Source organism: Gobio gobio (genome assembly GCF_949357685.1).
Source record: "Gobio gobio genome assembly, chromosome: 4".
Lineage (NCBI taxonomy): Eukaryota > Metazoa > Chordata > Actinopteri > Cypriniformes > Gobionidae > Gobio > Gobio gobio.
The window spans coordinates 67,876,155-67,903,200 of record NC_137100.1 but is presented as its reverse complement, the minus strand read 5'-3'; the positions used below and the strand labels follow the sequence as shown (position 1 = coordinate 67,903,200).

The 27,046-nt window shown below is 43.4% G+C and overlaps 1 protein-coding gene across 1 annotated transcript; it reads right to left on the bottom strand.

Annotated features, from left to right (window-relative positions):
- Window positions 1-369: 369 nt before the first annotated feature.
- LOC307125752 (polymeric immunoglobulin receptor-like) lies at window positions 370-5,913 on the bottom strand. The gene is made up of 8 exons (XM_079815832.1): window positions 5,802-5,913; window positions 5,348-5,665; window positions 4,817-5,128; window positions 4,404-4,727; window positions 3,758-3,859; window positions 1,927-2,022; window positions 844-887; window positions 370-753 (listed from the first exon to the last, which is right to left on the bottom strand). The coding sequence occupies exons 1-8, from the start codon at window positions 5,839-5,841 to the stop codon at window positions 457-459; spliced, it is 1,533 nt and encodes a 510-aa protein (XP_079671958.1). The 5' UTR covers window positions 5,842-5,913; the 3' UTR covers window positions 370-456.
- Between the last annotated feature and the right edge of the window lie 21,133 nt (window positions 5,914-27,046).

Sequence of the window (27,046 nt, the reverse complement as noted above, 5' to 3'; positions counted from 1 at the left end):
AAGGATTGGACATTTGCGAGCAAAATGCTCGGGAGAGGAGGACTGAATGCTCTTTTTCTCAGTCTGTTGCGGATCCCAGCGCGTTTCCCGCGGTGTTTTTTGAATCTTCGCCGTCGACTCGAGTGGCCATTGTTCAACTCGGCGTCCCGGCGAATCTCAGATGGAAGATTGGAGAAAGTGTCCTGAAACAGGTCAGTGTAGCGGTAACCAATTTCCAGAAGTGTTTTGCTGTCGTAACATATCAAAGCAGATGATCCGTTGGAAAAAATAGAGAGTAAAAGAGAGTAGAATAATAAATAAAAGCAAAGTCTTAGCGGAGCGACCTGAACGGCGACCGAGCACGGCGGCGCCATCTTGCGAAAGACAAAAGCCAGTGCCTCTCTCATGTCCACAGATCCTAAAATATAAGGCAAAGGAGCATCACTGAAGAAGACGAACACAAACTCATTGATATTCTCAAACCGAGAGATGATTGACAGCAGCGTATTCACTGTAATCCGGATTATTCCTGACTCCAGCAGGACCGTCCGACTGCTTGTGGAAATTCACCACTGCGTAATTCAGATCCTCAGCAGAAGCGATGCAGCACTGAGAGTCTCCAGCGGCTTTCTGAACCGTAGCGTAAATGCAGTCAGAGGGGTTTGTGGGTAATTGGGCAGTGGCGTGTAGGAAGTCAGAGGAATCAGAGGGGTTTGTGGGTAATGGTTTGTGAGGGGCTTTAATCTCCTCGTAATCACAGCCAGTGTGAGAAACCTGAGGAGAGACAGAGGGATTATTTACAGCTCTGAAGATCGTCATTAGACATTAATATCATTATGAATAAAAATCAGTAACTGGACTCACCACTTCATGTTTGCCTGGTCCAGTGTGAGATGACGAATCAGCGCCTGTCAAAAACAAGCATCCTAAATGAATGACATTACGTCTCAATTCAACTCTGATGTCTTGTGTAATGTTTTCACACATCATCAACATCAGAGATCTCTCTGTTATAAAGGAACACGCCGACTTTTTGTGTCTTTATCTTATTCGCTGTATCCCCCAGAGTTAGATCAATCCATACACACCATTCTCATCTCCATGCCATAACTCTGTCTGACACACACACCGCTAGCCTAGCTTAGCACAAAGACTGGATGTAAATGGCTCCAACTAGCCTACTGCTCAATATGTGACAAAATAATGCCAACATTTTCCTATTTACATGTTGTGATGTGTGTAGTCACATCGTGTACCAAGACCAAGTTGTGATTTTCTAGGCCGATATGGCTAGAAACTATACTCTCATTCCTGCGTAATAATCAAGAGCTGTGAGCTGCCCCATGAGTGCAGCGGCGCAATGATATTACACGGGCGCTGTGTAATATCATTGTCACTTATTGAGCACCAGTCTTTGTGCTAAGCTAGGCTAGCTGGAACCATTTACCTCCAGTCTTTGTGCTAAGCTAGGCTAGCTGGAGCCGTTTACCTCCAGTCTTTGTGCTAAGCTAGGCTAGCTGGAGACATTTACCTCCAGTCTTTGTGCTAAACTAGGCTAGCTGGAGCCATTTACCTCCAGTCTTTGTGCTAAGCTAGGCTAGCTGGAGCCGTTTACCTCCAGTCTTTGTGCTAAGCTAGGCTAGCTGGAGCCATTTACCTCCAGTCTTTGTGCTAAGCTAGGCTAGCTGGAGGCATTTACCTCCAGTCTTTGTGCTAAGCTAGGCTAGCTGGAGCCATTTACCTCCAGTCTTTGTGCTAAGCTAGGCTAGCGGTGTGTGCGTCAGACAGAGTTATGGCACGGAGATGAGAATGGTGTGTATGGACTGATCTAACTCTGGGGGATACGGGGAATAAGATAAAGTCACAAAAAGTCTGCGCGTTCCTTTAAAATCAGTATAAATGGAGAGTTTCTGCATCTGAAGGATGTGATGTCCGAGTGAGTTTTACCTGGAGACTGACGCTTCTTACAGAGAAACAGTAACAAGAGTCCAGCGATGATCAGAACCAGAAGAAGCAGAACCAGAGAGATGATCAGAGAAGAGTCTGAAAACACAGGAGGAATAATCAGAGTCTGATCAATGTGAGACAAACATCAGATCAGATCATGGGCATAGCTGGAGGGCTGACCAGACATGATACTGGATCTCCAGGGTTAGCGCCATGGCTAAGTCACTTAGTCAATCGCGCTGCAGAGGATTATGTAGAAGATTTTGGTGGACTCTGTTACTTGGTGGACTTTAATGATGTGGCACTCAGAGACATTTTTCGAATGGGTTTGGATGAACCCATTCATTCCCAGATGCCTGGAGGGAAAACCCATTTTTCCCTAGTGGAATATATTGACCTTGCATTATTACTGAGTCGATTCTCTTTTACTGTGGGGACAGTGGAAGAGGAACCCCGCAATTTTCCAGTATCTACCAAGCTAGAGCCCCCAAGATGGACACGAGCCTGAGTCCTCGGCCAAGATGGCCGCTGAGCCTGAGCCCTTGGCCAAGATGGCCGCTGAGCCTGAGCCCTTGGCCAAGATGGCCGCTGAGCCTGAGCCCTCGGCCAAGATGGACACGAGCCTGAGTCCTCGGCCAAGATGGCCGCTGAGCCTGAGTCCTCGGCCAAGATGGACACGAGCCTGAGTCCTCGGCCAAGATGGCCGCTGAGCCTGAGTCCTCGGCCAAGATGGCCGCTGAGCCTGAGTCCTCGGCCAAGATGGCCGCTGAGCCTGAGTCCTCGGCCAAGATGGCTGCTGAGCCTGAGTCCTCGGCCAAGATGGCCGCTGAGCCTGAGCCCTTGGCCAAGATGGCCGCTGAGCCTGAGCCCTTGGCCAAGATGGCCGCTGAGCCTGAGCCCTCGGCCAAGATGGACACGAGCCTGAGTCCTCGGCCAAGATGGCCGCTGAGCCTGAGCCCTCGGCCAAGATGGCCGCTGAGCCTGAGCCCTTGGCCAAGATGGCCGCTGAGCCTGAGCCCTCGGCCAAGATGGCTGCCGAGTCTGAGCCCTCGGCCAAGATGGCCGCTGAGCCTGAGCCCTCGGCCAAGATGGCCACTGAGCCTGAGCCCTTGGCCAAGATGGCCACTGAGCCTGAGCCCTTGGCCAAGATGGCCGCTGAGCCTGAGCCCTCGGCCAAGATGGCTGCCGAGTCTGAGCCCTCGGCCAAGATGGCCGCTGAGCCTGAGCCCTCGGCCAAGATGGCCGCTGAGCCAGAGCCCTCATCCAAGATGGCCGCTGAGCCAGAGCCCTCACGTTTGAGCCCTCAGCCATTACGGCCTCCACACCAGAGCCTCTATGCATCATATTCGCCATGGCTAAGTCACCAGACATTTTTTTTGGGGGGGGGTATAACACTTCCAGCCACGATTCCTGGTTCACTGTACCTCTATTGGTGAGTCCATGTTTAGTCCAGGTTTATGTTTATTTCATGTTTCTATTTAAGATAAATCTAGTCCTTATTTTGTATTTGTTCACGTTTTGTTTAAATAATAAACTGCACTTGGGTTCATATACACTGGCCTCATATGTATCATATGTATTTATTTATTTTTTCGGGAGTTTTGGCATTCCATAACGAACCACCAAAATGCAGATTCAACTCAGTATGCAATCAAGAATGATTGGGTTATTATTACTATTTATTTTTATACATATTAACTATTTAAGATGTATTAAATTTAATATATGCCTCCTCACAAGCTCCACCCACTGATCACATGTTTGTATTTCCCCTCAAGATCATCTGAGTTTGTGTTCGGAGACGGTGGTGATGTAGAAGTTTTGGAAACACCTGTGAACGGTGAAGGAGAAGAAGCTGATGATGATGATGATGATGATGATGATGATGATGATGATGATGATGATGATGATGGTGGTGGTGATGATGATGTCTCTGAAAATTTTGTAAATGAAAATGAAAAAAAATTCACACCCAGAACTTGACATCATTCTCTAATGGTGAAGAGACATGTTACTGATGGCTTTCACACATTCATTACCCAGAATTCAAGTTGCTAATACACAGAAACTGTTTGTTTGAGATTCTGTAAATAACGCCTGTGGTTTCACACTGAATAAAACAGTCCAGCAGTGTCACTGATGAGCAGCCTTAAACTGCAGTTAACTACAGTACAAGTGTGGTAAAAGAACACACATCAGAGATAAAAACTGTGTCCAGATGACCACACCTGTACTACAGGTAAAACTGCATCCAGATCTCAGTCCTGCGTTCACACACTGCTGTAGAATGACAATCATACGAACTGTAGTTTGTGGTTTTGCTGTTAAACAGACAGAACATCTAAATTAAAAATAACCCTGTGGTTAAACCTGCTTATAGATTCAGCTTCAAGCATCCTGATAAATAACACACAGTGATCTGCTGAAGAGATGTTATACTGCCTTATGATTAATATCAGTGAGAAAAGCATCCGCACCTGTGAGGTTGACCAGGACTCGTGTGATGAAGCTCTTGTGTCCTCCATCAGACTGAACTCCACACCAGTATTCTGAATGTTGTTCAGTCACATGACTGATGCTTCCCGTCAGGAGCCGCTCTTCTCTGTCATCATACAGCCGGATCTTTCCCTCACTCCTCCATCTTCTGTTCTCATTCACAGACGTCTCTTCAGCACAGAGATCAGCTCCAGATCTCCGGCAGAGAAACTTCACATCACTCCTGTGGGATTGTGGGTATTTGCAGCTGATGTTCACAGATCCTCCTGCAGCCGCTGATAGACTGATGCTCTTCACACAATCATCTGTTTCAGATCCAAATAAAGCGCAGTAATGTTAGAATGACCAGATATATATTCATGGATTCACCTCATAATGACTGAAAGCGGCTCACCCTTCTCAATGTTCAGGCTAAACTCAGAGAAGAAACTGTAGTCTTCAGAAACTTTGACTGTAATCTTATATTTTCCAGAGTCGTTCTCTTTCAGCTCTCTGATAAACACACGGAAGAGCCCTGCAGATCCGTCCTCATGAACGGAGAATCGTCTGTCATGTGTCCATTCTGCGGCTCTGCTAGTGTTTATTACAGGAAAACATTCTCCAGATTTACAGATTTTTATCAAAGGTGTCTCTTCTTGCTTCTCATATTTGAAGTTTATGATGACGTTTCCTCCTGAATATCCTCTCACGGTCCTGATTGGCTGATCTGTTCAACACAAACACAGATCATTTGTCATTTTGTTCTCAATATAAACACATTTATCTTCACTTTGCTACAACATTTATGAACTCAAGTCTGTAAAAGAGTGTAACTCTTCCATCAGGAGATAAAAAGGTTATTGATGGTGTGAGTTATGAGTTAGACGAGTGAACGGCAGTAATTCCAGTCAGTGTTGAGTATCGTGATGTTGTCTCAGTTACTCACCGGTTATAACCTTCAGATTCACTTTAGTGGTGGAATCCGGTCCACGCTTTCCAGTTCCACAATAGTACATCCCAGAATCCCCTTCACTCAGATTTCTGATGGTCACTCTGATGACGGCTGAAGTTGTGTTGTCATGCAGAGAGAATCTTCCAGAATTAACCCATTTATTTTTCTCTTTAGTCTTGATTTGTTCTGGGCACTGTGGCCACGTTCCTTTACAAAAATACTTTTCACTCTCTGTATGTCCTTCATCATATTTGCATGAGATTTTGACTCCGCCTCCTGAATATCCGGTCACTCTCATGGAGCTCACGACACCTACAACAAACCAGCATCTTAACACAACACTAAAACACACTGAAGGGAGATTCATGTCAAAGGTCATTAGTTATGGATAAAGACTTGTGTTCATTATTTAATCTCTGTTCTGGTTCTTCTGAGTTCAGACTCTTACCAGGAATCATCAGCAGAGTGAAAGTCCAGATGATCTTCATTCTTCTCTCTTATTAAAGGATCTTCTCTGTTGTCCGGAGATTCAGTTCTTCTGAAGCTCTCGCTGTGTGTTCAGAGGAGGTTTGAGTGTTTCTTTCCTGTTACATGTTTATCATGAAGTGTTGAATGTGACAGAGATGCGCACTTCCTCTGAGAAAGAGAGAGAGAGAGAGAAAGAGAGAGAGAGAGAGAGAGAGAGGGTTAACAAGCACTTTATTACTGTATGTAGTGATGTCGGGGGGGTGATCTACCCACCAGATTTCGTCATGAGTCATTTTGTACCCACCACATTTTTAAAAAAATGTTTACGGTGAAGCATTGCTGCCACATCCATATTGTTTTTTCAACTCAATTACGTCGTAATAACGAGATCGTATGTCGTTAAAACTACATATTTTTCTCGTTAAAACAACATCTTTTCTCCTAATAAGGGCATGTGTTGTATAGTGATGTGTGTATGTATGTCTGTATCCACATTAAAGAATTTATTTAGCCCATGCCTTTGTCACACTTGTTTGAAAAGCAGAAGCTCAGCGTAAAATAGGCTCATCCGCTGCCTGTATCAGTGGCAGTGCCCATGACACGAAATTGTTGTAATGTATTGATGTAGCCTATAGTTCATAACAGCCACGGGTAGCAGGTGCCATGGACCGCTCATGATTAGCGTAATGACGGACCCCGGTGCAGCCACAAATATCATAACTATCTATAGGCCTACTGTAATTAAGACATTCAAGAAATGTATTAAAAAGAAAGACGATTCCAGCCTTACTCAAAGGCCGTGGAAACAGGCCAGTGGGTTCGTTACGCACGCCAATCCATTCCCGGAGTTCCTATTTTGCTTCTTATGTATTAAATATACAGGCAATTCGTTTATGAAACCTTGATCAAAATTAAAATACAATTTATAGAAAACGAAATTCACTTTAAAGAAATGATTTCTGCAAAACAACACTCAATACAAATCATGTCTGACCCCACTCCATGTCTCCAGACATATTGCGCGTCTTATAGCCTATCTTACTCATGCTGCTCACTTTTCATCATCAACATATGAAATGAAAACAATAATATAATAGGCTAATATTTAAACATATAGCCTAACTATGAATCTAAATAGGCTACGTTTTGAATGTATATAACCTACTCCACTCCAAACGCTTCAAAAATGTATTTTGTTTATTAAACGCAAAGTTTCTAATTTCAAATTTAATTTCTAAATTCAGTTCATATTTCCAACAAACGAAATTCTGAGCCAAAATAACGAAGTGGTTAAAAAAACCCAGCAAAAATGAAAAATAGCCTATTAAAGAATTCGCGGGTGCTTAGATAGACGCGCAATATGTTTGGAGACATGGAGTGGGGTCAGACATGATTTTTATTGAGTGTTGTTTTGAAGAAATCATTTCTTTAAAGTGAATTTCGTTTTCTATAAATTTTATTTTAATTTGATCAAGGTTTCATAAACTAATTGCCTGTATATTTAATACATAAGAAGCAAAATAGGAACGCCAGGAATGGATTGGCGTGCGTAACGAACCCACTGGCCTGTTTCCACGACCTTTGAGTAAGGCTGAAAGCGTCTTTCTTTTTAATACATTTCTTGAATATATGTATTACAGTATAACATACAATATAGGCTATTAAAGTAGGCCTATTATAGATAGTTATGATATTTGTGCACCGGGGTCCGTAATTTCTAGGTTAAAGTCATGCCACTGATGTGAACATGAGCGGTCCATGGCACCTGTTACCCAATAACTACATCAATAAATTACAATACTTTCGTGCTATGGGCACTGCCACTGATACAGGCAGCGGATGAGCCTATTTTACACTGAGCTTGCTTCTGCTTTTCAGACATGGAAGTGTGACAAAGGCATGGGCTAAATTAATTCTCTAATGTGGATACAGGCATATTTTTTACACACCACTGTACAACACATGTCCTTAGGAGAATATATATGTCGTATTAATGACATAAGATCTTGTTATTACGAGAAAAGATGTCGTTAAAACGTCATAACATCTCCTTATTACGACATAATTGAGTGGAAAAAATAATATGTATGTGGCAGCAATGCCTCACCGTAAATGTAGCGGTTCTGCTGCTTTAGCTAGTTACAGTTTGCGTTCGTACAGCAGGCAAGTATTGGTGGAGATGATCGTGGAGTAGTCAGTATCTTGTTTAATTATTGCTTGAATCTATTGCTGAATTCTGGAATAGTTGTGATGATGATGATGATGATGATGATGATGATGATGATGATGATGATGATGATGATGATGATGATGATGAGGATTGGATGCTTTCAAGTTTTGGTCAAAATGCCTGATGTAGATTGGATGGATGCATGTTGTTGTGAATTGAGAGCAGTCAGATCATGGTGTGATAGGCTATAGCGTTCATCTGTGCAACACGTATTTTTGCTTTTTCAATCTTGGCAAAATTTGTAGTGCAGAAGTTGTGTTGTGTGTAGATATGGTCAGTTGTACTGTGAATTAAATCAAATTATTACATGGCTTGGTTGAATTCCACTGTAGAATGCGGTGTGTTATATTTATTGATATCAGACTGCTGCCAAGTATAACACACCGTTGCTATGAAAAACAAAGCGTTGCTATGGACGCGGCAGGATTCTAACCGTAGAGACGGAACTGACTATTTTCTTTAGCGGAAGCAATACAATCGTGTTTAAATCAATGAACTCCTTTTTAAATCAATATTTTGTGTCAAATTATTGATTTATTTGGTGGGTAGCCATGTAATAAGCGGGATAATGTAGAGCGAGGCCCGACTTTGGGTTTGATTTTTTTTTTTCGTTTTCTGTGGTTATGAGGAGCAACATGAGAGAAAAATTTGGTAATCATTGTTTAGGTACATTAAACCATGTCATGGCCATGTCATATTGTCAACATGGTACTTATGAAGCAGATTAGTGGGTCATATCATATGTCTAATGCTTTTTGAAAACTTACGGCTTTCTTCTTCATAAAACGAGTCAGACATCATCACATGATTTTTGTATACATTTTTATTTATTTACATTATAAGCTACAGGACATCGTCTTTCAAAAAATGACCTGCGCGAAAGAGAAAAACAATGAATGCATCATTGTACCCAGCACTTCTGAAAAAGCACTTCTGAATGCGTCTCTGTCCCCAGCATATTTCAAACCAATCTGACGCCCATGAAATCAGACACATAATTGCCTGTTATATTTAACAAATATGTTTTAAATACTTTGTGCTTAGTAACAGACCTTCCCCCAACACAACAGAGAAGGATCCTCAGTTAACCTGGAAACAAAACTGATAAGACGTTTTACGACCCCAAAGGAATGTGGCCACATGGAAAGTCCACAGGGGAAAGACACAAAGCCTGTAAAACACACGCTTTTGCCTCAAGTTATAGACAAACCGTCTATAAATGAACAAGCACCCTAGGACCTTGTATGTACACACATAACTGTCTTGTAAAGGGTCCGTTGCATTGTATGTCACTAATGAATGTCTTATGAACAACTTACTATTTCAGGTAACCTCATACATGTCGTGTCTCCTATCAAATTAATGCTCGCTTCACGACTAACACTTTCATGTGTGTCAATATGTGTTTGTTGCATTATTTAGAGTATAAATGGGCACAGACCTTTTTGATTTCAGGTTTGAAACAAAGAGCCATAAAATCTCCAAAGGAACTTCCCGCTTGGAAATCCCAACAATCTCATTGGTCAAGTCTACTTCAGGAGGTGGTGACCTCCTGCAGACTTCTTAAGGAGCGATGTCACTGCAAATCATGTTGTTATTCTTTGACGCTGTTCTTGATCCTCGTCCACCCGTCCTGACGTGGCCATCACAGGTACAGTACTTCAGCCGTCTCTCACACGCAGATTTGTTGAGGTTTTAATGAAGACATGAGTGGCATCAGCCAATCACTGAAGAGGGTTAGTCTTGAGTTACAGCTTCACTGGGCTCATGGCTTCTCTTACTGCTCTGTACATGAGACATCATCTAAACCTGATGATCCCACTCAGCTCATATCTCTGCTGGGATAGAGCGCCATCTACTGCATCCCAAACTGTGATCTTGCTTGGGCCTATTTATACCTGGTCATGTGTTTTTACAGATCAGATATCTGATTTATCAGAATGATTCCATTTACACTTGGTCACATAAATGTGTGTCCGCAAAACGGATATAAATCCGATCTTCAATTCCCACGCTATATGCATTTTTAACGGAGTTCACGTCACCGAAATCAACAAGTATGAGTTGCATTTTATTGATCAACAGCTAATTTCAAAATCAAGGACCGCAAGTCAAGTCAACTTTATTTATATAGTGCTTTTAACAATGCAGATTGTTTCAAAGCAGCTTCACAGTGTTAAACAGGAAAATAATGCAACAGAATTTTATTCAGCAGTTCTGGAGAAAACGGTGATGTCATCAGTTCATTTAAATTATCATACGGTGACAATGTGGGCTTTAGATCAGTAATTAGATCAGTCATTTAATTTATATGGTTAATTTAGTTTAATAATTAGATTTATTTCGATATTTAGTTAATGATTTAGTGGCAAGGAAACCAAAACCCCATCAGGAGCAGAATGGAGGAAAATAAACCTTGGGAGAAACCAGGCTCAGTCGGGGGGGCAGTTCTCCTCTGGCCAATTAACAAACAGCGTATGATTATTATTCTGGCAACTTTACAGGTCAGAGGTCATAATAGATCAGAATATTCGAAAGATCGGAGACGGGTTTATTGAGGATGATGTGTCGATTAAATAATTATTAAATAGGAATAATCGAAATATCGGAGTTGTCATGCCGGAGACGGGTTTATTGAGGATACCGTGTCAATGAGGCAATTATTAAAGTGCAATTTTCGAAAGATCGGATTAATAGGAGAGAGAGTGGCATAAGCACTGATCATTAAGTTTCTTTACTTTTAATGATGATGATGATTGTGTATTGAGCGTCTGCGATTTTTACTTTCATTAAAAGTTTGCTGAAGAGATCTTCAGCTGCTCGTGCTGCAGTAGTGCTGTCATATCTAACTATAACATCAGTCGATTTGTGTGGTTGCAGAGGATACATTTTGGGAGCATAGGGAGCGATTTCGAGCCTTGATAATGTGTTTGTAACACTTTACACAGAGGCCGGATAGCTGGCCTGAATGGTTGTAGCCAAGTGTAAGCAAAACTCACGCATCTGATATTTCACAGGGGTTTATTATCAGCGTCGTCAATCCCACACACGGGGCAGTTTGCAAAACACTCCACTAATAACTGTGTTACTGAACACAAAATAAACAGTGCAAAGAGCAACAGAAATATTACACGCATACATGTGATCTTCACAGCTCGCGCTCCATCCCACTGCCCACTCATCAGCGAGTGAGTGAGTGCGTGCATTCTGCCTTAAAGGGTTAGTTCACCCAAAAATGAAAATTCTGTCATTAATTACTTCCCCTTGTGTCATTAATGACTGAGCCTCATGTGGTTGGACACCCGTCAGACCTCCGTTCATCTTCAGACACAAATGAAGATATTTTAGTGTAAATCTGATGCTCTGAAAGGCCTCCATTGGCTCAACTTTACACTCTCAAGACCCTTAAAAGACACTAAAGACTAAAGTTACAAAGTCCATCTCACTACAGCGGCTCTACAATAACGTTATGAAGCGACGAGAATAGTTTTTGTGCACAAAAAAAACCTAAATAACGACTTATATAGTGATGACGATTTCAAAACACGGCATCATGAAGCTTCGAAGCGTTATGAATCAGTGAGTCGATTCAGCAGTTTGAAGCATTATGAATCAGTGAGTCGATTCAGCAGTTCGGAGCGTTATGAATCAGTGAGTCGATTCAGCGGTTCGAAACATTATGAATCAGTGAGTAGATTCAGCGGTTTGAAGCGTTGAATCAGTGAGTCGATTCAGCAGTTTGAATCGTTATGAATCAGTGAGTCGATTCAGCAGTTTGAAGCATTATGAATCAGTGAGTCGATTCAGTGGTTCGGAGCGTTACGAATCAGTGAGTCGATTCAGCGGTTCGGAGCGTTATGAATCAGTGAGTTGATTCAGCGGTTCGGAGCTTATGAATCAGTGAGTCGATTCAGTGGTTTGGATCACCAAAGTCACATGATTTCAGCAGTTTGGCGGTTTGACATGCAATCCGAATCATGATTCGACTCGCTGATTCATAACGCTCTGAACCGCTGAATCGACTCACTGATTCATAACACTTTGAAACATGACACCGCCGATCCACTAGGGGGAGGAGCCCAGTAGAAGAATTTATAGTACCGTTTCCGTCTGATTTCAAAACGGTTTTCACAGGATGAATTTTGAGTTCGTAAGCTTTCGAATGATACCTAATTTATGATAATTACTAAAATATTAATAATAAATAATACAAATTAACATGAACTAATAATGAATTGCATTAATAAAGCATTTATTTATCTTTGTTAATGTTAATTTCAACATTTACTAATGCATTATTAAAATCTTGTTAACATTAGTTAATGCACAGTGAACTAACATGAACAAACCATGAACAGCTGGATTTATATTAACTAACGCTAACAAAGATGAACTAATGCTGAACAGAGGTGTTGTTCATGGTTAGTTCATGTTAACTAATGCAACCTTATTGTAAAGTGTTACCAAATATATGATACAAAAAAGGCAATCAAAGAAAAGAGTGCCAGGAATTTGAAAATTTCTTCTCTATTAAAACTAGTACTAACGGAAAAGCTATTAAATGGATCCCATGGTGTTAAGACTTGCTAGCAGATGTTAGCAGTAGCACCTCATTACTATCGTCCTTCAGAAATCTGTATGCTAAATGACATCATCATCATCTACAGTAAAGTTACAGTAATTTAGCAGATATTCACATGGATTTATACGTTTGAGGGAGACAACAACACAACAAATATAAGTGATAATGCAATAACTAGTTCAGTATTTTCTATAAAGATATTGTCATGATGTATTTATTATTGTACTGATTTTGACATTTTAGCAATTTAGAATTTTTAAAAAATATATTTGCATGAAAGAGTTGTTAAATATTGGATATTTAAGACATTAAGATAAAACATATATGATACTTTGAACCGAATCAAAATGTATTTTAGGTAAATTCAAACAAAATACAAGTTTGTTTTTTTTGAAGAAGAGAAGAGAAGAGAGATCAGCAAACACACACACACACACACACACACACAGGAGAGAGAAGAGAAGAGAGATCAGCAAACACACACACAGGAGAGAGAAGAGAAGAGAGATCAGCAAACACACACACACACACACACACACAGGAGAGAGAAGAGAAGAGATATCAGCAAACACACACACACACACACACAGGAGAGAGAAGAGAAGAGATATCAGCAAACACACACACACACACACACAGGAGAGAGAAGAGAAGAGATATCAGCAAACACACACACACACACACAGGAGAGAGAAGAGAAGAGAGATCAGCAAACACACACACACACACACACACACACACACACACACACAGGAGAGAGAAGAGAAGAGAGATCAGCAAACACACACACACACACACACACACAGGAGAGAGAAGAGAAGAGAGATCAGCAAACACACACACACACACACACACACACACACACAGGAGAAGAGAAGAGAAGAGATATCAGCAAACACACACACACACACAGGAGAGAGAAGAGAAGAGATATCAGCAAACACACACACACACACACACACACACACACACACACACACACAGGAGAGAGAAGAGAAGAGAGATCAGCAAACACACACACACACACACACACACACAGGAGAGAGAAGAGAAGAGATATCAGCAAACACACACACACACACACACACAGGAGAGAGAAGAGAAGAGATATCAGCAAACACACACACACACACACACACACACACACAGGAGAGAGAAGAGAAGAGAGATCAGCAAACACACACACACACACACACACAGGAGAGAGAAGAGAAGAGATATCAGCAAACACACACACACACACACACACACACACAGGAGAGAGAAGAGAAGAGATATCAGCAAACACACACACACACACACACACACATTGGAGAGAGAAGAGAAGAGAGATCAGCAAACACACACACACACACACACACACACACACACACACACACACACACACACACACACACAGGAGAGAGAAGAGAAGAGATATCAGCAAACACACACACACACACACACAGGAGAGAGAAGAGAAGAGAGATCAGCAAACACACACACACACACACACACACACACAGGAGAGAGAAGAGAAGAGATATCAGCAAACACACACACACACACACACACAGGAGAGAGAAGAGAAGAGAGATCAGCAAACACACACACACACACACACACACACAGGAGAGAGAAGAGAAGAGATATCAGCAAACACACACACACACACACACAGGAGAGAGAAGAGAAGAGATATCAGCAAACACACACACACACACACACACATTGGAGAGAGAAGAGAAGAGAGATCAGCAAACACACACACACACACACACACACACACACACACACACAGGAGAGAGAAACACACACACACACACAGGAGAGAGAAGAGAAGAGAGATCAGCAAACACACACACACACACACACACACACACACAGGAGAGAGAAGAGAAGAGATATCAGCAAACACACACACACACACACACACATTGGAGAGAGAAGAGAAGAGAGATCAGCAAACACACACACACACACACACACACACACACACACACACACACACACAGGAGAGAGAAGAGAAGAGATATCAGCAAACACACACACACACACACACAGGAGAGAGAAGAGAAGAGAGATCAGCAAACACACACACACACACACACACACACACACACAGGAGAGAGAAGAGAAGAGATATCAAATCAAATCAAATCAAATCAAATCACTTTATTTGTCACTCTACATATGCACAAGTGCAACAGCAGGTGAAATTCTTAGGTGCAGTTCCGAGCAACATGGTAGTCATGACATGACATGTACAACATTTAAAGCAGCATCAGATTACACTGATGCGCCCACAATTACTCACAGCACAGTAAACTCTACAATAAACAATAAATAATTTACACAATGTGAGTGTAGTTCTCACAGCTTTAAACAATATACACATACTTACAATATACATATACTTTAAACAGTATACACTAAACATACACTAAACAATATACATTACGCTATAATAGTAATAATAATATACAATGTACAGTATAAAATATTATTCACAGATTGAAAAATTGAAATCCAAAGTGCAATAGATGCTGTATGATAAATAAATGTGTATATAATGTGTGTTTATCTACAGTGGGTTGTGCTGAGTGATATTCTGTCCAGTGTGTGTTATGATCCTGATGGGTCAAGAGTTAAGGAGTCTGATTGTTTGTGGGAAGAAGCTGTTCTGGAGTCGGCTGGTGCGTGATCTGATGCTGCGGTACCGTCTGCCTGATGGCATCAGTGAGAGCAGCCCATGGTTCGGGTGGCTAGAGTCTCTGATGATCCTCTGAGCTCTCTTCACACACCGCCTGACATAAATGTCCTGGAGGGAGGGAAGCTCACCTCCGATGATGCAGCTGGCCGTGCGCACTACCCTTTGCAGGGCTTTGCGGCTGCGGGCGGTACTGTTGCCGTACCAGGTGGTGATGCAGCCAGTCAGCAGGCTCTCTATGGTGCAGGTGTAGAACCGTGTGAGGATGTGGCGGCTCATTCCAAACCTCCTCAGCCGTCGCAGGAAGAAAAGGCGCTGATGAGCCTTCTTCACAACGGCCTCGGTGTGGACGGACCATGAGAGTTCCTCTGTGATGTGGACACCGAGGAACTTGAAGCTGCTGACTCTCTCCACCGGTGCTCCATCGATGGTGATGGGGCGGTGTTCTCTCTCATTCCTCCTGAAGTCGACCACCAGCTCCTTGGTCTTGCTGACGTTGAGGGAGAGGTTGTGCTCCTGACACCACCGTGTCAGAGTGTGCACCTCCTCTCTGTAGGCCGTTTCATCATTGTCAGTGATGAGACCTACCACCGTCGTATCGTCAGCAAACTTGATGATGGTGTTGGAGCTGTGGGTTGCCACACAGTCATGTGTGTACAAAGAGTACAGGAGTGGGCTGAGAACACAGCCCTGAGGGGCTCCAGTGTTGAGAGTCAGTGGTGAGGAGATGTTACTGCCCATTCTGACCACCTGGCGTCTGTTTGACAGGAAGTCCAGGATCCAGCTGCATAACAAGCTGTTTAAGCCGAGAGCCCGGAGTTTCATGTCAAGTATGGAGGGCACAATGGTGTTGAATGCTGAGCTGTAGTCTACAAACAGCATTCTCACATATGTGTTCCTCTTTTCCAGGTGGGAGAGAGCAGTGTGAATTGTTGATGAAATGGCATCATCAGTGGAGCGGTTTTTGCGGTATGCAAACTGCAGTGGGTCCAGTGAGGGGGGGAGAACAGAGCAGATGTGGTTTCTGACTAGTCTCTCAAAGCATTTGCTGATGATGGGGGTCAGAGCAACAGGACGCCAGTCGTTTAAGCAGAGTGTTTTTGACTGCTTAGGTACAGGAACAATGGTGGACGTTTTGAAGCATGTGGGGACCACAGACAGGGAGAGGGACAGGTTAAAAATGTCCGTGAAAACTCCAGCCAGTTGGCGCGCGCACGCTCTGATGACGCGGCCGGGAATCCCGTCTGGACCCGCAGCTTTACGGACGTTCACCCGCCGGAAGGATCGGGTTACATCCGCTTCAGATACGGAGAGTGCACTAACCTCTGTATCTTCAGCCGCGAGCTCTCTCTCCGCGAGGGCGGTGTTATTTCCCTCAAAGCGAGCATAAAAGGTGTTGAGCTCGTCCGGGAGAGAGGCAGCGGTGTTCACGGTGGAGTTTGTGTTCCCTTTATAGTCTGTGATGGTGTTAATTCCCCTCCACATGCTTCTGGAGTCGGTGGTGTTGAACTGTCCTTCAATCTTGTCCCTGTACTGGCGTTTTGCTGCTTTGATTGTTTTCCGGAGGGCATAACTTGCTTGTTTATGCTCCTCCGCATTACCAGAGTTAAAAGTGAAGGTCCGCGCATTGAGTGCCGCGCGAACATCCCCATTTATCCACGGCTTCTGGTTTGGGTACAGCCGAATTGTTTTGGTCGGAACAACGTCATCTACGCACTTCCTGATGAAACACGTTACGCTATCAGCGTAGACCTCGATGTCGTCATCAGAGGCCGACCGGAACATCTCCCAGTCCGCGTGATCAAAACAGTCCTGTAGCATAGAGTCCGATTGGTCTGACCAGCACTGGATGGTTCTGAGGGCGGGTGCTTCCTGTTTCAGTCTCTGCCTGTAAGCGGGCAAAAGTAGAATGGACGCGTGATCTGATTTGCCGAATGGTGGGCGAGGGAGGGACTTGTAACCCTCCTTGAAGGGGGAGTAGCAGTGGTCTAAAACACGCTTCCCTCGCGTGTTGATGCTAACATGTTGGTGGTATTTGGGTGCGATGCGCTTGAAGTTGGCTTTGTTAAAGTCCCCGGTCACAATAAACGCAGCCTCAGGATGCGCGGTTTCCTGCTCACTCACTGACCTATACAGTTCCTTTAGTGCCCGGTCTGTGTCGGCTTGTGGGGGAATATACACCGCTGTGATGATGACCGCGGTGAATTCCCTCGGTAGCCAGAATGGTCGGCACAGAACCATGAGAAATTCCAGATCAGGAGAGCAGAAAGACTTGATAGAGTGTACGTTCCTCTGATCACACCAGGATCGGTTGATCATAAAACACACACCCCCGCCTTTGCTTTTCCCGGAGAGATCTTTTTCTCTGTCCATCCGATGCACGGAGAACCCCGTGGTTTCGATGGCTGAGTCTGGAATCTCAGCGGACATCCAAGTTTCTGTAAGGCAGATAATGCAGCAGTCCCTCGTGTCTCGTTGGAAAGAGATCCGCGCTCTCAGCTCGCAGAGTTTATTGTCCAGAGACTGAACATTTGCCAGTAAAATACTGGGAAGCGGGGGTCGGTTTGCGCGGCGTCTTAATCTGACGAGTACGCCAGCTCTACAGCCCCTTCTCCGGCCGCGTCTCCGCGGCCGGGCCACCCAGACAAAGGGTTCCGCTGCTGTGTTTGTAAGCGGCGTGTCGTCGTTGATGAATTTAAAGTCCGGTTTTCGGTGTGCGATTGCCGAACCAATGTCCAAAAGTGTCTGTCTGTCGTACGTAGTAAGGCAGACAACATCCAAGACAAAAAACACAAAAACTATAAACAGAACAAACAAAAAACTACAATGCTTCAGCAGAGCTTGCGACGTTGCGGCCGTCCTCGGCGCCATCTTGACTCATTTCTATTCTATTCTATCAGCAAACACACACACACACACACACACAGGAGAGAGAAGAGAAGAGAGATCAGCAAACACACACACACACACACACACACAGGAGAGAGAAGAGAAGAGATATCAGCAAACACACACACACACACACACACACACACACACACACACAGGAGAGAGAAGAGAAGAGATATCAGCAAACACACACACACACACACACACAGGAGAGAGAAGAGAAGAGAGATCAGCAAACACACACACACACACACACACACAGGAGAGAGAAGAGAAGAGAGATCAGCAAACACACACACACACACACACACACAGGAGAGAGAAGAGAAGAGATATCAGCAAACACACACACACACACACACATTGGAGAGAGAAGAGAAGAGAGATCAGCAAACACACACACACACACACACACACACAGGAGAGAGAAACACACACACACACACAGGAGAGAGAAGAGAAGAGAGATCAGCAAACACACACACACACACACACACACACACACACACAGGAGAGAGAAACACACACACACACACAGGAGAGAGAAGAGAAGAGAGATCAGCAAACACACACACACACACACACACACAGGAGAGAGAAACACACACACACACACAGGAGAGAAGAGATATCAGGGAATGAAGATGATGAAAAGGGAAGTGAAGGTGCAGTTCAAGAGAGAACCTTTCACTATTTTGCACGGCCTCAGCCTAAAGATCTAAAAAAATTATGTGATGACCATACAAAACACTTGGTTCTCCGTGGTTCCAACATGTGTTGTGGGTTTATGGGATGGCCTGGATGATGGTGGTGATGATGATGTCTCTGAAAATTTTGTATATGAAAATGAAAAAAATTAATTTCTAAATTTTTTTTTTTTTCACACCCAGATCTCAGTCCTGTAGAATGACAATCATACGAACTGCAGTTTGTGGTTTTGTTGTTAAACAGACGGAACATCTAAATTAAAAATAACCCTGTGGTTAAACCTGCTTATAGATTCAGCTTCAAGCATCCTGATAAATAACACACAGTGATCTGCTGAAGAGATGTTATACTGCCTTATGATTAATATCAGTGAGAAAAGCATCCGCACCTGTGAGGTTGACCAGGACTCGTGTGATGAAGCTCTTGTGTCCTCCATCAGACTGAACTCCACACCAGTATTCTGAATATTGTTCAGTCACATGACTGATGCTTCCCGTCAGGAGCCACTCTTCTCTGTCATCATACAGCCGGATCTTTCCCTCACTCCATCTTCTGCTCTCATTCACAGACGTCTCTTCAGCACAGAGATCAGCTCCAGATCTCCGGCAGAGAAACTTCACATCACTGCTGTGGGATTGTGGGTATTTGCAGCTGATGTTCACAGATCCTCCTGCAGCCGCTGATAGACTGATGCTCTTCACACAATCATCTGTTTCAGATCCAAATAAAGCGCAGTAATGTTAGAATGACCAGATATATATTCATGGATTCACCTCATAATGACTGAAAGCGGCTCACCCTTCTTAATGTTCAGGCTAAACTCAGAGAAGAAACTGTAGTCTTCAGAAACTTTGACTATAATCTTATATTCTCCAGAGTCGTTCTCTTTCAGCTCTCTGATAAACACACAGAAGAGCCCTGCAGATCCGTCCTCGTGAACGGAGAATCGTCTGTCATGTGTCCATTCTGCGGCTCTGCTAGTGTTTATTACAGGAAAACATTCTCCAGATTTACAGATGTATATCAAAGGTGTCTCTTCTTGCGTCTCATATTTGAAGTTTATGATGACGTTTCCTCCTGAATATCCTCTCACGGTCCTGATTGGCTGATCTGTTCAACACAAACCCAGATCATTTGTCATTTTGTTCTCAATATAAACACATTTATCTTCACTTTGCTACAACATTTATGAACTCAAGTCTGTAAAAGAGTGTAAATCTTCCATCAGCAGATAAAAAGGTTATTGATGGTGTGAGTTATGAGTTAGACGAGTGAACGGCAGTAATTCCAGTCAGTGTTGAGTATCGTGATGTTGTCTCAGTTACTCACTGGTTATAACCTTCAGATTCACTTTAGTGGTGGGATCATTTAGAAACTTTTCAGTTCCACAATAGTACATCCCAGAATCCTCTTCACTCAGATTTCTGATGGTCACTCTGAAGACGGCTGAAGTTGTGTTGTCATACAGAGAGAATCTATCATTCTCAACCCATTTATTTTTCACATTAGTCTTTATTTGATCTTTGCACTGTTTCCACTTTCCTTTACAAAAATACTTTTCACTCTCTGTATGTGTTTTCTTATATTTGCATGAGATCCTGACTCCGCCTCCTGAATATCCAGTCACTTCTATGGAGCTCACGACACCTACAACAAACCAGCATCTTAACACAACACTAAAACACACTGAAGGGAGATTCATGTCAAAGGTCATTAGTTATGGATAAAGACTTGTGTTCATTATTTAATCTCTGTTCTGGTTCTTCTGAGTTCAGACTCTTACCAGGAATCATCAGCAGAGTGAAAGTCCAGATGATCTTCATTCTTCTCTCTTATTAAAGGATCTTCTCTGTTGTCCGGAGATTCAGTTCTTCTGAAGCTCTCGCTGTGTGTTCAGAGGAGGTTTGAGTGTTTCTTTCCTGTTTCATGTTTAACATGAACTGTTGAATGTGACAGAGATGCGCACTTCCTCTGAGAGAGAGAGAAAGAGAGAAAGAGAGAGAGAGAGAGAGAGAGAGAGAGAGAGAGGGTTAACAAGCACTTTATTACTCTATGTAGTGATGTGGGGGGGGGGGTGATTTTTTGAGTCATTTTGTACCCACCACTTTGAAAAAAAAAAAATGTTTACGGTGAAGCATTGCTGCCACATCCATATTGTTTTTTCAACTCAATTACGTCGTAATAACGAGACCGTATGTCGTTAAAACTACATCTTTTCTCCTAATAAGGGCATGTGTTGTATAGGCAAGGCAAGGCAAGGCAAGTTTATTTGTATAGCACATTTCATACACAGTGGCAATTCAAAGTGCTTTACATAGAAATTAAGTTAAAATAGTCATAAGCGGAAAAGAAATTAAAATATATATAGTTTTACAGTTATAATAGGAATTAAAAGGAAATAAAAAATAAAGATGAAATCCCCTATCTGGGGTGGAAGAAAATGGAGAGTCAGGTTTACTTTAAAAATATTTGTCAGGTAACTGTGCGTTTAGACATTACCCTTACAGACAAATCTTCCTGGACAGGAACACCAGGGCTATCTCTACTTTGTTCGACCGTCAGAGCGGATCTACACGGTCCTTCCTCTCACCACCAAGGCTATACAGATCTATCCGTCAGAGCGGATCTAAACGGATCGTCCTCGCACCGGAGGGATTTCGATTTATCGCTCCCCCGTCTCTCAACCTCTTCCACCCAGAAAGCCTTAACAAAATAAAAAATAATAAAAAATAAAAAGTATAATTAAAAACTAAAAATAAAACAGGGTTAAATTGAAACACATAATTACAGTGCAAGCAGTTCGGACAAAGCACTCCGCTCATTCAGTAAATGCATAAGATAAGGTGCAATCAGTCGGATGTACAGTGGCACAGCTCATTCAGTAAATGCACAGCTGAACAGATGTGTTTTGAGTCTGGACAGATGTGCACAGATGTGTTTTGAGTCTGGACAGATGTGCACAGATGTGTTTTGAGTCTGGATTTGAAAGTGGCTACTGTTGGAGCACATCTGATCTGTTCAGGAAGCTGGTTCCAGCTGTGGCTGGCAAAATAGCTAAAAGCAGACTCTCCTTGCTTTGAGTGAACCCTTGGTATTTCTAATTGACTTGATCCTGATGATCTGAGTGATCTGTTGGGTTTGTATTTAATCAGCATATCTGCAATGTATTGAGGTCCTAGGTCATTGAGTGATTTATATACAAGTAATAGTACTTTAAAATCGATCCTAAATGTAACTGGAAGCCAGTGTAAAGACCTGAGGACTGGTGTGATATGGTCATATTTTCTGGTTCTGCTCAGGATCCTGGCAGCAGCGTTCTGCATGAGCTGCAGCTTTCTAATGGTCTTTTTGGGAAGGCCAGTGAGAAGACCATTACAATAATCCACCCTGCTGGTAATAAAAGCATGAACGAGTTTCTCTAAGTCTTGCTTGGAAATAAAGCTTCTAATTCTTGCAATATTTTTCAGATGATAGTAAGCTGATTTAGTTATTGCTTTGACATGACTACTGAAACTCAGGTCTGACTCCAAAATCACACCAAGATTCCTGACTTGATTTTTTGATTTTAGACCTTTAGCCTCAAGATATGCGTTCACCTTGAGAATTTCATCTTTGTTTCCTAATGTAATGATTTCAGTTTTGTCTTTGTTTAACTGAAGAAAGTTTTGGCACATCCAACTGTTAACTTCATCAATGCATTTACATAGAGAGTCAATGGGGCTGTAGTCATTAGGTGATAGGGCTAAGTAGATCTGGGTGTCGTCAGCATAGCTGTGGTAAGCCATTTTGTTATTTTTCATTATTTGGCTCAGTGGCAGCATGTACAGGTTGAATAGGAGTGGTGCAAGAATTGACCCTTGTGGGACTCCGCATGTCATGGATGTCCACTCAGACTTATGGTCACCTATACTCACATAATAACCTCTCCCTTCTAAGTATGACCTGAACCATTTGAGGACCATTCCAGAAAGCCCAACCCAATTTTCTAGCCTGTCAAGAAGTATGTTGTGGTCAACAGTGTCGAATGCAGCACTGAGGTCCAGTAGTACCAGAATCGACGTTTTGCCTGTATCTGTATTGAGGCGAATATCATTTATAATCTTTATGAGCCCGTGGCTGTTATGAACTATAGGCTACATCAATACATTACAACAATTTCGTGCTATGGGCACTGCCACTGATACAGGCAGCGGAAGAGCCTATTTTACGCTGAGCTTGCTTCTGCTTTTCAAACAAGTGTGAGGCATGGGCTGAATAAATTGGAATCAGTGATGTGTGTATATATGTCTGTATCCACATTAGAGAATTTATTCAGCCCATGCCTTTGTCACACTTGTTTGAAAAGCAGAAGCAAGCTCAGTGTAAAATAAGCTCTTCCGCTGCCTGTATCAGTGACAGAGTCAACGGCCAGACTTGAATTTACTCACTCAGTATTGGCTGAAGCCACTACATTTAAACAAGAAAAATCCCTCGTGATTGGTTGGCAGATCACTGCAAACCAATCATTATTGGTCACCCTGGCTCATTATAAATGTAAACCCCAATAATAATAATAATAAATATATAATTTATGTTGTAATAATTTATGTTTTATATTAATAATGACCAAGATGGCGGCGCGAGTAGATCGCGAGGCTCAGCGTCTCTCCAGATTCTGCAATTTTGCGGTATTTTTCTTGTTCATCTCGGGTCTGTTCGTACAGAACAGTTGTGCTTTTACATCGTACACCCGTTGTGAGCTTTTGGATATTGGTTTGCGAATTTCCGACAGTTTTATGGACAATCTTCAACTCCTTCCTGAGATCGCTAGGACGCCCGAGGCGATGCGCTCTGCCCGGCCGGGCGGAAGTGCTAGAAGGCGGCGCTGTGATCGTAAACAAAGGCGGGGTAAGCGTGGAGGTCTAAGAGCTAAGCTAAGGCTAACTCCTTACCGGCTCTCTTTACCCAGCATTTTCCTTGCCAATGTACGATCGCTAGTGAACAAAATGGAGGAGATTCGACTCAGCATTACACACAGTAAGAAACTTTTGAACTGTAACGTCCTAATCTTCACTGAAACCTGGTTAAACAGCGGAATACCGGACAACGCTATTGAGCTAGCGGGACGCCACACACTCCGGGCAGACAGAACATTAGATGGCTCCGGGAAGAGCAGAGGGGGTGGATTGTGCATTTATATTAACAAAGCTTGGTGCACAAACTCTGCTATTGTTGGGAGTCATTGTTCAGCTAACCTGGAGTTTCTCATGTTTAAATGTAGACCGTTTTATCTACCGCGGGAGTTCACTTCCACCATTATAACTGCAGCCTATATTCCCCCGGATGCTGATGCCAAGCTTGCTATGAAAGAAATTCACGCAGCCATCAGTAAACAACAGACTGATCACCCGGAAGCTGCGTTTATTGTTGCAGGTGACTTTAATCATTCAAACCTAAAGTCAGTGCTACCCAAGTTTCACCAGCATGTTTCCTGCCACACCAGAGGAAACAAAACCTTAGACCATGTATATACAAACATGGCTGGAGCTTACGTTGCGACTCCCCTCCCCCACCTGGGACAGTCAGACCACCTCTCTTTGTTTCTATCACCCAAATATTCACCCCTCATCAACCGTGTGAAGCCATCAGTAAAGACCATCAAGGTGTGGCCTGCGGGGGTTGATTCCACACTCCAGGAAAGGTTTCTAAACACAGACTGGAGTATGTTTGCTTCTCAAGCCACCAGTGGCGCTCACACGGACATTGACTCATTCACTTCCTCTGTATTGGATCATATCAATACCACCATCGACAGTGTTACAACCCAGAAACAGATCACCACATACCCTAATCAGAAGCCTTGGATGAACAGGGAAGTTCGACTCCTGCTGAAGTCACGCAATACTGCCTTCAGATCAGGTGATGCACAAGCCTACAGTACGTCCAGGGCAAACCTGAAGAGGGGCATCAAAAAGGCCAAGCACTGCTACAAGCTAAAGATAGAGGGTCACTTTTCCAACTCTGACCCTCGACGCATGTGGCAGGGCATTCAGGCTATCAGTGACTACAAACCCCCCCACTCCACCCCCGCAGCCACTGATGTCAACTTCCTGAACGAGCTAAATTACTTTTATGCTCGTTTTGAAAGAGACAACAGAGAAACTGCCACCAAGCTCAAACCCTCAGCTGACCCACCAATCACACTCTCCTCCACAGATGTCTGCAAGGCACTGAGCCGGATCAGCGCACACAAGGCTGCTGGACCAGACAACATCCCTGGACGTGTGCTCAGGGCATGTGCGGAGCAGCTCGCTGGGGTTTTTACAGACATTTTCAACCTGTCTCTTGCCCAAGCAGCTGTACCTTCATGCTTTAAACGCACTTCCATTGTGCCAGTGCCAAAACACTCTAACCCGAGGTGCCCTAATGACTACCGCCCTGTAGCACTCACACCCATCGTCATGAAGTGCTTTGAGCGGCTGGTCCTGGAACACCTAAAAGACTCTATACCATCCACATTGGACTCACACCAGTTTGCCTACCGCAGCAATAGGAGCACAGAGGATGCCGTTTCCATGGCACTGCACTCTGTGCTCACCCATCTGGACCATAAGAACACGTATGCACGCATGCTGTTTGTTGACTTCAGCTCAGCATTCAACACTGTCATCCCATCCAAGTTAATAGCCAAACTTGGAGACCTGGGCATCAACACTTCAATGTGTAACTGGATTTTGGACTTCCTAACTGACAGACCCCAGAATGTTCGTTCAGGATTCACCTGCTCCACATCCATCACACTCAACACTGGTGTACCACAGGGCTGTGTGCTAAGCCCGTTTCTCTACTCCCTCTTCACCGCCGACTGCAAGCCTGTGTATGGATCTAATTCTATCGTCAAGTTTGCGGACGACACTACGGTGATTGGGCTCATCAGCAACAACGATGAGACTGCCTATAGGGAGGAGATCCAGCACCTGGCCACATGGTGCGCTGATAATAACCTGCTCCTCAACACCACCAAAACGAAGGAGCTCATCGTGGACTTCAGGAAAGAGTCAAGAGGCACACACGACACCATCCACATCAATGGAATGGCTGTTGAGCGTGTCTCCAGTTTCAAGTTCCTGGGGATCCACATCTCGGCGGACATGTCGTGGACGACCAACACCTCCAGCCTGGTCAAGAAGGCTCACCAGCGCCTCTTCTTCCTGAGGACACTGAGGAAGAATCAGCTCTCCTCGGCCATCCTGGTGAACTTCTATCGCTGCGCAATAGAAAGCATCCTGACCAACTGTGTGGCAGTGTGGTATGGGAGCTGCTCTGTTGCGGAGCGCAAGGCACTGCAGCGGGTGTTGAAAACTGCCCAGCGCATCACAGGGACTCCACTACCTGCCATCGAGCACATCCAGAGGAAACGCTGTCTGCATCGAGCTCGCAGCATCCTCAAGGACTCCTCTCACCCAGCCCACAGACTGTTTTCTCTCCTGCCCTCCGGCAGGCGTTTCAGGATCCACCGGACCAGGACCAGGAGACTAAAGAACAGTTTTTTCCCCAGAGCTGTCTCTTTATTGAACTCAAACCCCCGTTGATCCACTTCCCTCATAAACTGATAACTCTCCTACCTCACATCTTCCTTCACTTTGTTATTTGCACTACCGACTGTTTATCACAGTAACAACTGTTTACATATGCATCTTGCACTGCCATATCTTAACTGGATTATGCTCATTTGCACTGCCGACTGTATTTATAGTACCAATGTTTACATTTGCATTTTTGCACTGTACTTCTAAATGTAATATGCAACCACTTTCCACTGCACTTTCCACTTTTTTTTTTTTTTTCCGGATAGCTCTGTCCATAATTTATTGCACTACCCTAATCCACTGCTATTCCTCATATTAGCCTAACATATTATTGTATACCTTTATCTGTAAAATTCTGTTTATAGTAATAGCCATCTGTATATTGTATTCATAGTACATATTCACCTGTAAATTCTGTTTATAGTAATAGCCATCTGTATATTTATTCACTGTACATATTCACCTGTAAATTCAGTTCTGTTTATAGTAATAACGTCTCTCTATTTATACATATTTATACATATTCAGTACATATCCATGTCCTGCACTTACGCATCCA